Here is a 17,340-nt window from a genome sequence, read left to right on the forward strand (position 1 = left end):
CATCGGGCTCTGTGCTGACAGCTCAGAGCCTGGAGCCTGCTTCAGGTCCTGAGTCTCCCTCTCTCTGCCCCTCCCCTGCTCGTGCTCTGTCTCTCTCTGTCTCTCCAAAATGAATAAACATTAAAAAAATTTTTTTAAGTTGTCCATCAGTCCATCTGATGGTTTTAGCAACTATGCTGGTTACTGCCAAGATCTATAATTTCACTAATTTTTAAAATATTGTAATAACTTGGATTCAGTTTGTTCAAGTCTATAATCTAACCAGAAGGTAGATTCTACAAGAACTGTTGGAACAGAATAAGAAACTTGTCAAGTTTCCAAGAATGATAAGCTCTCTTCTCATTCTTCCTCTGCCTCTCTGACCATTTATTTTCCTTAAACACTGGAATTTTCGAAAATATTATCCTTGTTAACAGCTTGCCTTCTCCTACCTTTCCCCTTAGCAGATACTATTTACCCTGGTGATTTTTTTTTTAGGTAGGCTCCAATATGGGGCTTGAACTCAGAACCTTGAGATCAAGACCCAAGTTGAGAACAAGAGTCAGACGCTTAACTGAATGAGCCACACAGGCAACGCCCTACCGGTGATTTTAACCTCATGTACAATAAATTAGATGACTGTTGAGCAGCTCCACTTGGATTATTCCACTTGGGCATTTCAAACTTAACATGTCCAAAGTTGAACTCACAATCTCCTCCTGGAGAACCTGCTCCTTCTTCTGTATTTTCTGTCTTAAGTAATTGCATCACCATTAGCAGAAAGATGGATGTAGACCCGAGACCCCTTCTTACACTTCATGCTTACATTAATCAGACAAATTCTGTTGATTTTACTTCCTGAGTAGTTCTTCAATATGTCTCTTCCTCTACAACCTATTATTATCCAGGTCAAGGACCTCATTCACCTAGACTACTGAAATGACCTCCAACTAGTTTTCCTACCTTTTTTTTTTTCCTGCCCAAGTGATCTAACTCAAGTTCAAATCAGACCAGATCAACTCCTGTGTTCCATAAGTTATAGAGTAAAATCCATTCTTCTTAGCTTGGCCTCTTGTGACCCTTTCCTTGCCCACTACTTGCTCCCCTCCTGCCACTCCCTGAGTTTTACATTTTATGGTTCTAACAAGTCCAAACCAGTGGAAGTTCCTGCACACATCATGCTGCTTCTTTTCTTTCCTTTTCCTTTCAAGCTTTGATCTTGGATTTTCCCTGAATTTGAAGTATCTTTCCCCTACTCCTTTGTGCAGTGAATATCTCCTCATAGTTCAAGACCAAGCTCCTCCAAGAACTCATTCTTCATTACTCCCTAAAATGTTGGGGCTAAAACTCTCCTTCCTTTGTGCTCCCCCAGCATATTGCTGTATTTACTGTAGTATACTGAAAATAACTTCCTATAGGTCTATCCCCCCAACTAGGTTATTAGTTCATTAGAGGTCAGGGATTGAGCATTATTTATATTTGTATCCTCAGTTCCTCAAAATAGCAGGTACCCAAGAAATGTTTGCTGAACAAAACCAACCTGCTCTGTCTTCCCATGTGCCAAATGTCATTCCTTGACTCTTCTGGTTGGAGCACAGAGAACACAAAGCTTTGTATAATAATACAATATTAGAGACAGCCCCACTTCTGTCTTCAGCTGGAAGGAAAAGAGCTTCTGTTTTCTTGTAGCAAATTGTCAACTGGATTTCACATAAGTCTTTTATAGACTATGTATTTACCAAAGAAATATAAATGAGGAAAACATCACCTGCAGCAAAAGTCTTCCCTACAACCTGCAAAGATAAAGCCAGTGGCTTCACAACATTCTTATTCCGGGTCAGGTCCTGAGCTCCACTTAAATTGATTGCAGAATTAGCTGGACTGAGAATCGGTGAATCTTGAAAATGAAACAGGTTGTTCAAATTAGAAACTATTTTACATGCAGGAAGAAAGTTAATTCATCAAGAAAGAAATGAGAGAAAGCAGATTGTAAAATACCAGTTTTATCCTTGACCTATTTTAAGAAAGTCATTTTCTCTGTATTCAGGTTTCACTTTCTTTGTATGTATTTAACAAACACTATAAGTTACTATGTGCTGGGTACTAGTATATGTACTTTAAATATATCAATTCACTGAGTTCCTATAAAAACTCAATGAGATAGGTAGTATTACTTTAAGGAGTAGTAGTCATTTAACTTGGTCAAAGTCATATGACGTGGCATCAAGGATATCATTATGTGCCATATTAAAACTATCTCAGGGGTGCCTGGGTGGCTCAGTCGGCTTATGTCTGACTCTTGACTTCAGTTCAGGTCATGATCTCACAGTTCGTGAGAACGAGCCCCGAGGCAGGCTCAGTGCTGATAGTGTAGAACCTGGTTGGGATTCTCTCTCTCTCTCTCTCTCTCTCTCTCTCTCCTTCTCTCTCTCCCTCAATACATAAATAAATAAATAAATAAATAAATAAATAAATAAATAAATAAATAAATAAATAAATAAATATTAAAAAAATCTTCACAGTTCCCCTTAAAGTTGTATTTTAATTAAATATATTTAATTCTATTCAGATGAGTTTGTTATTTAAAAGTTGTTCTGCAAACTAAGTCATTGCAACGTAGGAAGAAGTACTTTTGCTGAAGGAGTTTGCTTTAACTTTTGGAATAAACTTGAATTAATTTACCTATATAATGCTAGGTACATCCAAAAGGTGGTTCCCATTTGGATTCAGAAAATAATGCAGCTCAGAAAAAACACATGCCATTTCAGAAACAGGCCATGGGGGATATAAAGACTAAAGCCAAATAGAGTTTTCCAAAATAAGTATAGACCCCCAATCAGTGACTCTACTCTACCAGAAAGCTTAATCAATTAGTACCAGCAAGGGTCAAAGGGATTGTGAAAATTTGAAAAGAAAAAAATGTTCTAAAGAACAGGATATTGATGGTACTACATTAGGAATTATCTAAAAGATAGTATTTGTATACAATTTGATTACTGATACATCTAATCAGTGTTCCTCATAAGAACTCAAAAAATTGAGTTTTGAATGGCTCAAAAAACTAAAAAACTAAAAAAAGTAAAAAAAAATTGAGTTTTCAACTGGCTTAAAAGAGTTAATGTGCCTCTCTAGGGGCCAGACTTACCACCCAGGAGCAATTTAAGGTCTATAGGAAGAATAGAGGCCAGCAACTGCATATACATTACAACACTGCAGAAAACTGAAGACAGTTTTTTATGTCTTATAGGATAGGAATCCTAGGGGAGTTTGATGTGCTATTATATAGGTTAGTCATTATGTTTTGGGCCACAATTGTATTGTTTGGAACAAGGCTAGTAACTTACTATAGTGGTTTATACCTATAATTTTAGCATATTTCTAATAGTCCAGGTAAACATATAGGTGAAAAGTAGTTGATCAATTATGAAGGGCTGTGATTTACCTTATTTTTTCAAATCACTGAATGCAAATTAGCACAGACCAATATTTTTAAAATAATGAAAAGGAAAAAAATTAATGTACAAAAATCAGTCTTCATATATATAAACAACAATAAATAGATAAATGCCTAGGAATAAGCTTAATAAGAAATGTACAAAACTATATGGAGAAAACTTTACGAAACTTCTTAATATAATGTCCGGGATTTGTTTCATCTATTTGCTTATTTATTTATTTATTATCAAACCTGCTTTATTGCATGTTTTAGCACAATTGTTCCAAGCAAAAACCATCGTTTTATGTTAACCATACTGCATTCATTTGCACACCTAAAGTGTCATTTCTCCAGTTATTTTACCAGAGCCACGTTTACAATTATCTGTAAGGTCAAATCTATTTTTGTAATACATATTTAATTTATTTTAATTTATTATATATATATAATTTATTGTCAAATTGGTTTCCATACAACACCCAGTGCTCATCCCAACAGGTGTCCTCCTCAATGCCCATCACCCACTTTCCTCTCTCCCCCACCCCTCATCAACCCTCAGTTTGTTTTCAGTATTCAAGAGTCTCTTATAGTTTGCCTCCTTCCCTCTCGGTAACTTTTTTTTTCCCCCTTCCCCTCCCCACTGGTCCTCTATTAAGTTTCTCAGGATCCACATAAGAGTGAAAACATATGGTATCTGTCCTTTTCCACCTGATTTATTTCACTTAGCATAATACTCTCCAGTTCCATTCACATTGCTACAAATGGCCAGATTTTATTCTTTCTCATCGCCAAGTAGTATTCCATTGTATATATAAGCCATATCTTTTTTATCTGTTAGTTGATGGACATTTAGTCTCTTTCCATAATTTGGCTATTGTTGAAAGTGTTGCTATAAACATGGGGGTATAAGTGCCCTTATGCATCAGCACTCCTGTATCCCTTGGGTAAATTCCTAGCAGTGCTATTGCTGGGTCATAGAGTAGGTCTATTTTTAATTTTTTGAGGAACCTCCACACTGTTTTCCAGAGCGGCTACACCACTTTGCATTCCCACCAACAGTGCAACAAGGTTCCCGTTTCTCCACATCCTTGCCAGCATCTATAGTCTCCTGATTTGTTCATTTTAGCCACTCTGACCAGTGTGAGGTGGTATCTTGGTGTGGTTTTGATTTGTATTTCCATGATGAGGAGTGACATTGAGCATCTTTTCATGTGCCTGTTGGCCATCTGGATGTCTTCTTTAGAGAAGTGTCTATTCATGTCTTCTGCCCATTTCTTCATGGGATTATTTGTTTCTCAGGTGTGGAGTTTGGTGAGTTCTTTGTAGATTTTGGATACTAGCCCTTTATCCAATATGTCATTTGCAAATATCTCTTCCCATTCCGTCGGTTGCCTTTTAGTTTTTGTTGATTGTTTCCTTTGCAGTGCAGAAGCTTTTTATCTTGATGAGGTCCCAGTAGTTCATCTTTGCTTTTAATTCCCTTGCCTTTGGAGATGTGTCAAGTAAGAAATTGCTGGTGCTGAGGTCAGAGAGGTTTTTCCTGCTTCTTCTCTAGGGTTTTGATGGTTTCTTGTCTTACATTCAGGTCCTTCATCCATTTTGAGTTTATTTTTGTGAATGGTGTAAGAAAGTGGTTTAGTTTCATTCTTCTGCATGTTGCTGTCGAGTTCTCCCAGCACCATTTGTTAAAGAGACTGTCTTTTTTCCATTGGATATTCTTTCCTGCTTTATCAAAGATTAGTTGGCCCTACATTTGTGGGTCTAATTCTGGAGTCTCTATTCTATTCCATTGGTCTATGTGTCTGTTTTTGTGCCAATACCATACTGTCTTGATGATTACAACTTTGTAGTAGAGGCTAAAGTCTGGGATTGTGATGCCTCCCGCTTTGGTTTTCTTCTTCAATATTACTTTGGCTATTCGGGGTCTTTTGTGGTTCCACACAAATTTTAGGATTGCTTGTTCTAGCTTCAAGAAGAATGCTGGTGCAATTTTGACTGGGATTGCATTGAATGTGTAGATTACTTTGGGTAGTATTGACATTTTAACAATATTTATTCTTCCAATCCATGAGCACGGAATGTTTTTCCATTTCTTTGTATCTTCTTCAATTTCCTTCATAAGCTTTCTATAGTCAGGATTTGTTTTAAAATACTGATGGAAGGGGGCACCTGGGTGGCTCAGTCAGGTAAGTGTCCAACTTCAGCTCAGGTCATGATCTCATGGTTCATGGGTTTAAGCCTCACATCAGGCTCTGTGCTGACAGCTTGGAGCCTGGAGCTTGCTTCAGATTCTGTCTGCCTTCAGATTCTGCCTCTCTCTCTGCCCTTCCCCCACTTGCCCTCTGTCTCTCTCTCTCAAAAATAAATAAACATTAAAAAAAATTTTAAAGTAAAATATTGAGGGAAGGAAGGGGAAAGGAAATAAGACTAAATAATATTGGCCATGTGCTCATAATTTTGCAGTCAAATGCTCTGCCACTCATGTGCTCATAATTTTAAAGCTTGGTCTATGGTTTTGGTTCATAATATTAGTCTATTTTTTTTAAGTTTTTATTTAAATTCCAGTTAGTTACAGACAGTGTAATATTAGTTTCAGGTGTACAATATAGTGATTCAACACTTCCACACAACCCCCAGTACTCATCAAAACATATGCACTCATTAATTCCCATCACCTATTTAACCCATTCCCCCACCCACCCACTTCTGGCAACCATTAGTTTGTTCTCTAGAGTTTAGAGTCTGTTTCTTGGTTTGCCTCTCTCTCTCTCTCTCTCTCTCTTTTTTTCCCCTTTACTTGTTTGCTTTGTTTCTTAAATTCCACATGAGTGAAATCATACGGTATTTGTCTTTCTCTGACTTACTTCATTAGGCATAATACTGGCCAGCTCCATCAATGTTATTGCAAATGGCAAAATTTCATTTTTTTAATCACTGAGTAATATTCTATGATCTATCTATCTATCTATCTATCTATCTATCTATCTACCTATCTATATCACATCATATCTTTTTTATTCATTCATCAGTTGATGGACACTTGGGCTGTTTCCATAATTTGGCTTTGGAGATGATGCTGCTGTAAACACTGGGGTGCATGTATCTCTTTGTATTAGTATTTTTGTATTCTTTGGGTAAATACCTAGTAGTGTAATTACTGGATTTTAGGGTTGTTCAATTTATAACTTTTTGAGGAACCTCCATACTGTTTTCCACAGTGGCTGCACCAGTTTGCATTCCCACCAACAGTGCATGTGGGGTTCCCCTTTTTCACATTCTCACCAACACCTGTTGTTTCTTGTGTTGTTGATTTTACCCATTCTGACAGGTGTGAGGTGATATCTCATTGTAGTTTTGATTTGCATTTCCCTCATAATACGTGATGATGAGCATCTTTTCATGTGTCTGTTGGCCACCTGTATATCTTCTTTGGAAAAATGTCTATTCATGTCTTCTGCCCATTTTTCAACTGGATTATTCATTTTTTAGATGTTTAATTTTATAAATTCTTTATATATTTTGGATACTGACCCTTTATCAGATATGTCCTTTGCAAATATCTTCTCCTATTCCACAGGCTGCCTTTTAGTTTTGTTGATTGCTAGTCTATTTTTATATGTATTTTAACTTTTCATATTAAAGATTTCTAAAAATTAAAAAATATTTACTTCTGAATATCATGAAAATAGACTTGAACAAATGTCAAGATATACCAAGTTTCTGAGCAGGAACATTCAATGTCAAAAAGATTAAGTCATGGGGTAGCTGGATGGCTCGGTTGGTTAAGCATCTGACTCCTGATTTTGGCTCAGGTCATGCTCTCATGGTCTATGAGATCAAGCCTTGCATTGGGCCCAGTGCTGACAGCATGGAGCTGCTTGGGATTCTCTCTCTCCCTCTCTCTCTGCCCCTCTCCCACTCATGCATGCTCTCTCTTTCTCTTTCAAAATAAATAAACTTTAAAAAAGATGAAATCAAGCTAGGTTAATTTATGAATTTAATGTGATCCTAGAAAAATACCAACAGGTTTAGATATTATTAGAATAACTACTAGAATTCTTAGAATGTTTATAAAGTAGGTAAATTGATGTAATGTTGATAAGGAAAAAAAGAAACATACAAGGATAGCTGGAAACGTTCTGAAAAATAAGAGAAATGAGGGGAGCCTAATATGATGACATAATAAGGCTTATAAAACCTCAGTCAATAAATAATGTAGTTTTGGTGCATTAGTAGACAAATAGAATAATATAACAAAAAAGGCAGTAAGAAATAGATGCAAATACACAAGAGAATTTATATAAGATAAAAGTAGCTCAAAGCCACAATGAAGATGAACGCATTCAATAAACTGTATTGAGGCCATTGGATATACAAGAAAAAAGTTAAGATGGACCCACATCTTAAGACTAAGCACCAAACAAAGTCAAATGGACAATAGATATAAATTCAAAAACTGAAGATATAGAAATAATAAGACACAATGTGGAAGAGTTATCACCTTAAAATGGAAAAGGGCAAACTATTGGTCAAAACACAGAACCCATTAGAAAAAGGTTTATATAGGGGCACCTGGGTGGCTCAGTCGGTTAAGGAGCCAACTTCGGCTCAGGTCACGATCTCGCGGTCCGTGAATTCGAGCCCCGCGTCGGGCTCTGTGCTGACCGCTCAGAACCTGGAGCCTGTTTCAGATTCTGTGTCTCCCTCTCTCTCTGACCCTCCCCCGTTCATGCTCTGTCTCTCTCTGTCTCAAAAATAAATAAACGTAAAAAAAAATTTTTTTAAATAAAAAAAGAAAAAGGTTTATATATATAATTCAGCTACATAAAAATTAAAAAAAATATGTATGACAAAACATACTATATCCATGCAAACAATAGCTAGAGAGGACTGGAGTAGCCATACTAGTATCAGAAAAAAATAGACTTTAAGACAAGAATTGTTATTAGAGAAAAAGAAGGATATTTTATATTGATAAAAGGATTAATTAACTAGGAAGACATAAAAATTAAAAATATACATGCACCTAAAAAGAGCCCCAAATTCGTGAAGCAAAGACTGACAGAATTGAAGGGAGAAATAAGCAATTCAATAGTAATCGACTGAGACTATAATATGCCACTTTCAATAATGAATAGAAAAAGTAGGGAGGTGATCAACAAGGAAACAGAATACTTGAACAACACTATAAATCAACTAGACCTAACTGAAAGCAATAAAACATTCTCCCACCAAAAGCAGAACACATATTCTTCTCAAGTGCACAGGGAAAATTCTCGAGTATAGACAATATGTTAGATGATAAAATAAGCCTCAATAAACTTAAAGGAAATTACATCCTACAAACGACATTCTCTAACCTCAATGGCCTCAAATGAGCGATCAATTACAGAAGGAAATTTGAAAATTCACAAATATGTGGCAATTAAACAAGGCACTCCTAAATAACCAATGAGTCAAAGAAGAAATCACAAGGGAAACTAGATATCACTTTAATATAAGTTAAAATGAGAGGTGCCTGGGTGGCTCAGTTGGTTAAGTGTCCAACTTCAGCTCAGATTATGATCTCACGGTTCATGAATTTGAGCCCCGCATGAGGCTCTGAACTGACAGCATGGAGCCTGCTTGGAATTCTCTCTCTCTTCTCTCTTTACCCCTCGCCAAATCTCTCTCTCTCTCTCTCAAGATAAATAAATGAACTTAAAAAAAAAAAAAAGATTGGCATGCTGGTGTGGTTCAGTCAGTTAAGCGTCTGACTTTGGCTCAGGTCATGATCTCGTGGTTCATGAGATGGAGCCCAGCATCAGGCTCTACACTGGCAGAGCAGAGCCTGCTTGGGATTCTCTCTCTGCCCTCCCCCACTTGTGTGCGTTCTCTCTCTCTCTCTCAAAATAAATAAATAAACATTTTTTAAAAACATAAATGAAAATGAAAAAACAACATATGGAAACTTATGAGATGCCATTAAAGAAGTGCTCACAGGGAAATTTATCGCTGTGAGTGCCTATATCAAAACAGAAGAAAACTCTCAACTAACCTCTACCTTAAAAAACTAGAAAAGGAAGAGCAAACTAAACTCTAAGCAGAAGAAAGGAAATAATAAAGACTACAGCAGAAATGAATGAAGTAGGGAACAGAGAAACAAGAGCAAAAATTAACAAAACCAAGTTTGTTTTTTGAGTAGACAAAGTTGACAAACTTTTAGCTAGATTGCCCAAGAAAAAGAAAAGATGCAAATTACTAAAATAAAAAATGAACAAGAGGGTATCACTGGCAACTTTCTATGCCATTATTACAGACTGAATTGTGTTCCCTCCCCCCAAAAACTCATATTTTGAAACCTTAATGCCTAGTATCTTTGAATGTGACAGTATTAGAGCACTTGAGTGGCTCAGCTGGTTGAGCATCTGACTCTTGATTTTGGATCATGTCATGATGCCAGGGTCATGGGATTGAGTCTTGTGTCAGGATTCATTCTCTCTCCCTCTACCCCTCTCCCTCTGCCTCTCTTCCTCTCTCTCTCTTTCTCTCTCAAATAAAAAATAGAGAATATATATATAAAGAATGTGACAGAATTTGGAGATAGCATCTTTAAATAGGTAATTAAGATTAAAGAAGGTCATGAGGGTTGGGTGTTCATCTGACTGGTGTTCTTATAAGAAGAGGAAGAGACACCAGGGATGTACACACACACAGAGGAAGGGCCATATGAAAATGTAGGAAGAAGGCAGCTATCTGCAAGCCAAGGAAAACCCAACCCTACTGTACCTTGATCTTGGACTTGCAGCCTCTAGAACTTTGAGAAAATAAATTTCTGTTGTTTAAGCCACTCAGTCTGTGATATTTTGTTATGGCAGCCCTGGCATACAGACATTTAATTATATAACTCAAATGAAGTGGATAAAAAAAATACTAAGGAATACACTACAAAACTACTAGGGTTAATAAATGAGTTCACCAAAATTGCAGGATAGAAGATCAAGATACATTCATCAACTGTATTCCATGCACTTGTAATAAACGATACAAAAGTAAAATTAAGAAAAAGCTTCTTCCATTTAAATAGCATCAGAAAAATTAAATACTTAGGAATAAATTTAATACAAGAACTATAAAACTTATACTAAGAAAACTATAAACTATCAATAATTTTTTTAAAGATTTTAAAAGAATTGAAAGACATCTCATGCTCATGGGTCAGAAGACTTATTATTGTTAAGATGGCAATATTCCCCAAGTTGTTCTAAAATTCCAGTGCAAGCCATATCAGAATTCCAGCTAATTTCTTTGCAGAAATTGACAAGCTAATCATAAAATCCATTTGGAAGTGCAAAGGACCCAGAATCGCAAAACAGTCTTGGAAAAGAAAGACAAAACTGGAGGATTCACACTTCATCATTTCAGAACTTCATATAAAGCTACAATTAACACACAGGGTGGCATTGACAAAAGGGTAGACATACAGATCAATGGAATAGCACTTAGAGTCCAGAAATAAGTCATTGCATATTATGGGTAATTAAATTTTTTTAGGTTTATTTATTTTTAAGAGAGAGAGTGCACAAGGGGAGGAGGGACAGAGAGAGAGAGGGAGACACAGAATCTAAAGCAGGTTCCAGGCTCTGAGCTGTCAGTGCAGAGACTGACGCGGGTTTCAAATCCATGAACTTCAAACCCACGAACTGTGAGATCATGACCTGGGCTGAAGTCAGACACTTAACTGACTGAGCCACCCAGGTACCCCAGGCAGTTAAATTTTGGCAAGGGTGCCACAAAAATTCAATAGGTAAAAAAAACAGTCTTTTCACAAATGATTATGGGACAACTGGAAATCCCCATGCGAAAGAATAAACTTGGACCTCTTCTTCACACCATATACAGAAGCTAACCAAAAAATTAACCAAAAAACAACTAGATGTAAGAGCTAAAACTGTAACTCTCAGGGGCAGCTGGCTGGCTCAGTCAGTAGACTGTGCAACTCTTGATCTTAGGGTCGTGAGTTCAAGCTCCACATTGGGTGTAGAGATTACTTAAATAAAAACTTAAAAAAATAATAAAACTATAACACTCTCAGAAGGAAAATAAGAGTAAATGTTCATGGCCTTGGATTAGGCAATGGTTTCTTACATATGACACCAAAAGCACAAGTAACGAAAGAAAAAAATAAATGAACTGAACTTCACGAAAAAAAAAATTGTGCTTCAAAGGACACCATCAAGAGAGTGAAAAGACTACCCATCAAGTGGGAGAAATATTTGCAACTCATATAGTTGATAAAGGACTTGTATCGAGTATGTATAGAAAACCCTTATAACTCAAATTAGAAAGATACATAACTAAAAAATGGGCAAATGATTTGTATAGACATTTCTCCAAAGAAGATGTACAAATGACCAACAGTGCATGAAACAAATAACTGATGATTAGCCAATGGAGAAATACAAATCAATGAGGGGTGCCTGGGTGGCTGAATCAGTTCAGCATCCAACTCTTGATTTCAGCCTCAGATCATGATCTCACAGTTGATGAGATTGAGCCCCACGTGAGGCTCTCAGCTGACAATGTGGAGCCTGCTTTGGATTTTCTCTTTCCCTCTCTTTCTCCCCCACTCATGCTCTCTCTCTCAAAATAAATAAATACTAAAAAAAATGCTTTATAAAAAAAAGCCACAATGAGATATTACTTCATGCCCACTAGAATGCCTAAACTAAAAAAAAAAAGACAGATAGTAAAGACTATTGGTGAGGATATGGAGAAATTGGAACCCTCACACATTGTTAGTAGGAATGTAAAATGGTACAGACATTTTGAAAACAGTTCCTCAAATGGATATATACAGTTACCATATGACCCAGAAATTCCACTCATAGGTAGGAAATGAGAAACAAGGGAAAATATATGTCTACACAAAAATCTGTGCACAAATGTTCATAGCAGCATCATTAATAATAGCCTCAAAGCAGAAACAATCCAAATGTCCATCAACTGATAAATGGATAAATAAAATACGGTATATCCATAAAATGGGATTTTTTTCAGCAGCAAAAAGGAATGAAGTACTGATACATACTGAACTATGGATGAACCTTGAAAACAATATGCCAAATTAAAGAAGCCAATCACAAAGGGCCATATGTTGTATGATCCCATTTATATGAAATGCCCAGAATAGACAAATTCATAAAAATAGTGGATTTGTAGTTCCCAGGGGCTGGGAGCAGAGGACTGAAATAGAGAATGACTGATAATGGATACAGGGTTTCTCCTGGATGAAAATGTTCTGAAATTTATTGTGGTGATGGCTGTAAAATTCTGCAAATATACTAAAAACCATTAATTGTATACTTTTAATGGGTAAGTTGTAAGATATATGAATTATATCTCAATAAAGCTATTATTTTAAAAACAGTACAAGCAAAATTATAAACCAGGGATAATATTTATAACTTACAATTACACTATGCTCCTATCAACAGAAGTCAATAAGAGAATAGATTACTGTTGGAGATACATTGTTGCCCCATACCACATCCTTTTGGCCCACCTTTGATTTCAGCAGGTGCTATGGTGGACAGTTCTATGTGAGCTCCAATTCCTGGGGCAGCATCTTACCTCAAGCTTATATCTAGCTTCTTTGAGCTTTTTATCTCAAGGGCTTCTCCAAGGCCATCAGGCTCTGAGCCCTATGTTGTGGTCCAGAAGTGTGAAGAACTATGACACCTCTGGGGCAGCCCTCAACTAATGAAGGACTAAGAATAAATGTCCTAGCCTTCCATTCTTTGGAAGGATAATTCTGGGAGGCATTCTGCATGCTTCTTAGAAAACCTGGTAGATTCCAACCCTCCTGGTTTATAGCAACAACACAGAAAATACACTCTTAGGTTGGCTTACTCCTGCTTGCAGGCATCACTTCCCAAATAAACCAATGGCATCCAAATCTTTTCTTTGGGTTATTATTCCAGTAGAACCCAAACTATGACACAAGTCAAGGTAAAGGAACTTTCAGTGCATAGAAAGAAGATGTAAATGGCTTTTAAAAAAATGTAAAGATGCTCGATGTCAACAAGGAAAATGTAAATTAAAACCACACTCAGATATTATTTTTCACCTATCAGATTGACAACATCCAGAAGTTCAATAATAAACTTTGTCAGTGAGCTGCTATGGAAATACAAACTGACACACATGTACTGGTAGAATCTCCATAGAAAGTAATTTACAGCATTTATAGGAATTACAAATGAGTACATGTTTGACCCAGTAATTCCTGGGTATTTATGTGCATGTGAGAAATAATACATGTTGAGGTTATTCATTGTTGCACTGTTTGAAAACAATATAAATGACCATCAATAGGGGCTAGGTGAAATAAATTATGGCACACAGTATAATAGCTTGCAACAGTAAAAAATACCAAGGAAGCTCTTTATTGATTTGGAAAGATTTCTAAGAAACAGCAATATGAAAAAGTGAAGTGCAGAGCAGTATGCACAAAATGCTGCCTTCAGAGTAAGAAATGTGTAAAAATAAGAATCTTTGTGCTTGCTTGAATAGATATAAAGAAAATCTAGAAAGACACATGGTTACCTGTTTGGTGGAGGCATGCAGAAATGAGGGGGGATGGAAGAGAAACTTCACTGTGTATATATGGATGTAGCAAATATCTACACATGTACATTTTTGAAAAATGTAAATGTTTCAAAACAGTGTAATAATTGAATTTCTAAAATAAAGACAGAAAATAGCTACATGGAGACTGACAACTGGCATCAGAAGTATGGCTTAAATTGTACAAAGTGAGAATTTACTGCAGTATTAGATTACACACAGTGATTTAAAGGATAATCCAATTTCAATGAAACTGTTTTTGCCAAGCCACCAATGATTTAATTCCCAATCCAGAACACATGTTTCAGTCCCTATCATACTGAATCCCACTGCTGTATTTATTTATGTATTTATTTATTTAACAATTATTTATTGAGCACTTACTATGTGTTAAGTAACTTGGTGGGATCTACGGGTAAAATGGTCAACAAGGCAAGCATCGTTCTTGTGCAAGTTTTCCTCTGTCTACTAAAGTATCGGTGTTCTAAACTCTTACTTATCTCAAGACAATGTGATCAGACTCCATGGTTTCATTTTTAATTTTTGAAAATTTGTTTCATATATATTCTTTATTTCATTTCATTAACATAAATTTTGGAACATACCAATTATAGAATAATCAGAAAGCATAGATGAGCATTAGATAAGGTCAGAGTAAACTCTTCAAAATGTAAATCCTATTATGTTATTTTCCTAATCTTTGCCACCTTGTATATGCTTCTATTCTTTAATTTATTGTTGATGGTGGACATTGGCATATTTAGCATTTAACGTTAGTGGTTTTGATTATTTGGAAGTAGCCCCAAATTTCCAAACTGTGACAGCCTGTGATGCTGCTCATGCTCAGGCAGGAATTCAAACCCTGGGCTGTTGTGTAGTACCTGGTGCTTAGCTTAGATAATGAGTAAGCAGCTGATTGCCTGATTCTCTCTACCAGTGATTTCACATCCATTAAAAGGAGGAACTTGTAAGCACTGGAGGAATCACAGACTGGGCAAGTTCCTTGAGCAAGTCACAGCTCTGGTCTCTATGTTGTGGTTTGTAACTTCTTGTTTCTCCCACTAGGTCATGAGCTCCTTGAGGCATTCCCAGCTCCTGGCTAAATGTCTGTCATATCGTGGCTAAAGAAATAAAATGGAAAAAAAAAAAAAAGCCAAAACAATCTCCTTATCCTCTTTATGCAATAGTTCAAAAACTCTGTTAGCCCAAAATCCCTAGGGGGGAAATACTTTCTTTAAAAAAAAAAGGAGCCATTTAAGTAGTAAGTAGAAAGAGTTTGAATTCTGATTTTGCCATTTACTAGCTCTTTTTGCCAAATACTAACCCTTTCTGAGATTGTTTCATAATCTGAAAAATGGCACATACCTACCTCACTGTAACAGTTATGTTTAGCACAGTGCCTGAAACACAGTAGATATTCAGTAAATATCTATTTTGCTAAACCTTTTTATTAACTTGTTTTTTATTTTTTTTTATTTACATTCAAATTAGTTAGCATACAGTGCAACAATTTCAGGAGTAGATTCCTTAATGCGCCTTCCCCATTTAGCCCATCCCCCCTCCCCCAACCCCTCCCATAACCCTCAGTTTGTTCTCCATATTTACGAGTCTCTTCTGTTTTGTCCCCCTCCCTGTTTTTATATTATTTTTGTTTCCCTTCCCTTATGTTCATCTGTTTTGTCACTTAAAGTCTTCATATGAGTGAAGTCATATGATTTTTCTCTTTCTCTAATTTCACTTAGCATAATACCCTCCAGTTCCATCCACATAGCTGCAAATGGCAAGATTTCATTCTTTTTGCCTGCTGAGTAATACTCCATTATATATATACCACATTTTCTTTATCCGTTCATCCATCAATGGACATTTGGGCTCTTTCCATACTTTGGCTATTGTTGATAGTGCTGCTATAAACATGGGGGTGCATGTGTCCCTTCGAAACAGCACACCTGTATCCCGTGGATAAATGCCTAGTAGTGCAATTGCTGGGTTGTAGGGTAGTTCTATTTTTAGTTTTTTGAGGAACCTCCATACTGTTTTCCAGAGTGGCTGCACCAGCTTGCATTCCCATAAACCTTATTTTTTTAAGTAGGCTCCACACTCAATGTGGGGCCCAAACTCACAACTCTGAAATCAAGAGTCACATGCTCTACCGAGTCAGTCAGGCGTCCCTGTTTTTGCTAAATCTTGTTAAGCATTTTCCAGATGATTGAGAACTTAAATCTTCACCATCTCTCTTTTTGCCCTTGACACCTGTATAAAATGTGGATTACATAATTTGCTTCTTTCCCAAGTAAAGTACACTGATCTATTTTCACATTCAGACTGCAATTAGAGTAACATTCTTCTAATAAGACACCATATTCCTATTTAATGCACTCTGAGGCTGCATTAATTACTTTTGTCAGCTGTGTTTTACTTTTCACTCAATTGAAACACAACTCCCCCTAAAATTAATATTAAATAAGATACCTCCCTAATCTGTTCTTATGCCTTTGATTTTTTTAAACAGCTTTGAGTATAATTGACAATAAATGCATATACTTAAGGTAAACAATTTGGTAAGTTTTTACAGGTATACACACACACACACACACACACACACACACACACACATACCTGAACCATCACCATAGTCAACAAGGTGAACATATTCATCACCCCCAAATTTCCTTGCACCTCCTTGTAATCCCTCCCTCCTGTGTGTATTCCTTATTCACCAAGCCCCAAGCAATCACTCACCTGTTGTCACTATAGATTATTTGTTTCATATAAACAGACTAACACAATATTTTTTCTTTTGTCTGTCTTCTTTCACTCACCATAATTATTTTGAGATTCATCCATGTTGTTATGAGTATCAATAGCTCATTACTGTTCACTGAGTTGTATTACATTGCATGGACATATAACAATTTCTTTATCCAGTCACCTGTATAAACATCCACCTGGATGGACATTTGGATTGTTTCTAGTTTTGGCTATTACAAATAAAGCTGCTATCAACATTTGTGCACAACTGTTTATATGGATATATATTTCTGTTCTCTTGGATAAATATCTAGGAATGGAATGGCTAGACTATATGATAGGTATATGTTTAACTTTTTAAGAAACTACCAAAGTGTTTCCCAAAGTGGTTTTTCTATTTTATGTTCTCAGCAGTGTATTAGAGTTCCAATTCCTCCACATCCTCATCAATGCATGGTATAGTCAGTCCTTCAATTTTAACTATTCTAATAAATGTGTAGATATCTCATTGTTTTATTTGCATTTTCTGATGACTAATGGTGCTAAGCATCTTTTCATGTGCTTAC

At 36.3% G+C, this 17,340-nt stretch overlaps 1 protein-coding gene across 3 annotated transcripts in view; it reads right to left on the reverse strand.

Moving 5' to 3' along the window:
- The window catches only part of GREB1L (GREB1 like retinoic acid receptor coactivator), a 175,982-nt gene that overhangs the window by 89,151 nt on the left and 69,491 nt on the right, over positions 1-17,340 (reverse strand). For all 3 annotated transcript variants that reach the window (XM_030336350.1, XM_030336349.1, XM_030336351.1), the window contains exon 8: positions 1,748-1,876. In XM_030336350.1, the coding sequence (XP_030192210.1) occupies positions 1,748-1,876 (129 nt within the window). The remainder of the gene's footprint in view (positions 1-1,747; positions 1,877-17,340) is intronic.

Source organism: Lynx canadensis, chromosome D3 (assembly GCF_007474595.2).
Source record: "Lynx canadensis isolate LIC74 chromosome D3, mLynCan4.pri.v2, whole genome shotgun sequence".
NCBI classification, from domain to species: domain Eukaryota; kingdom Metazoa; phylum Chordata; class Mammalia; order Carnivora; family Felidae; genus Lynx; species Lynx canadensis.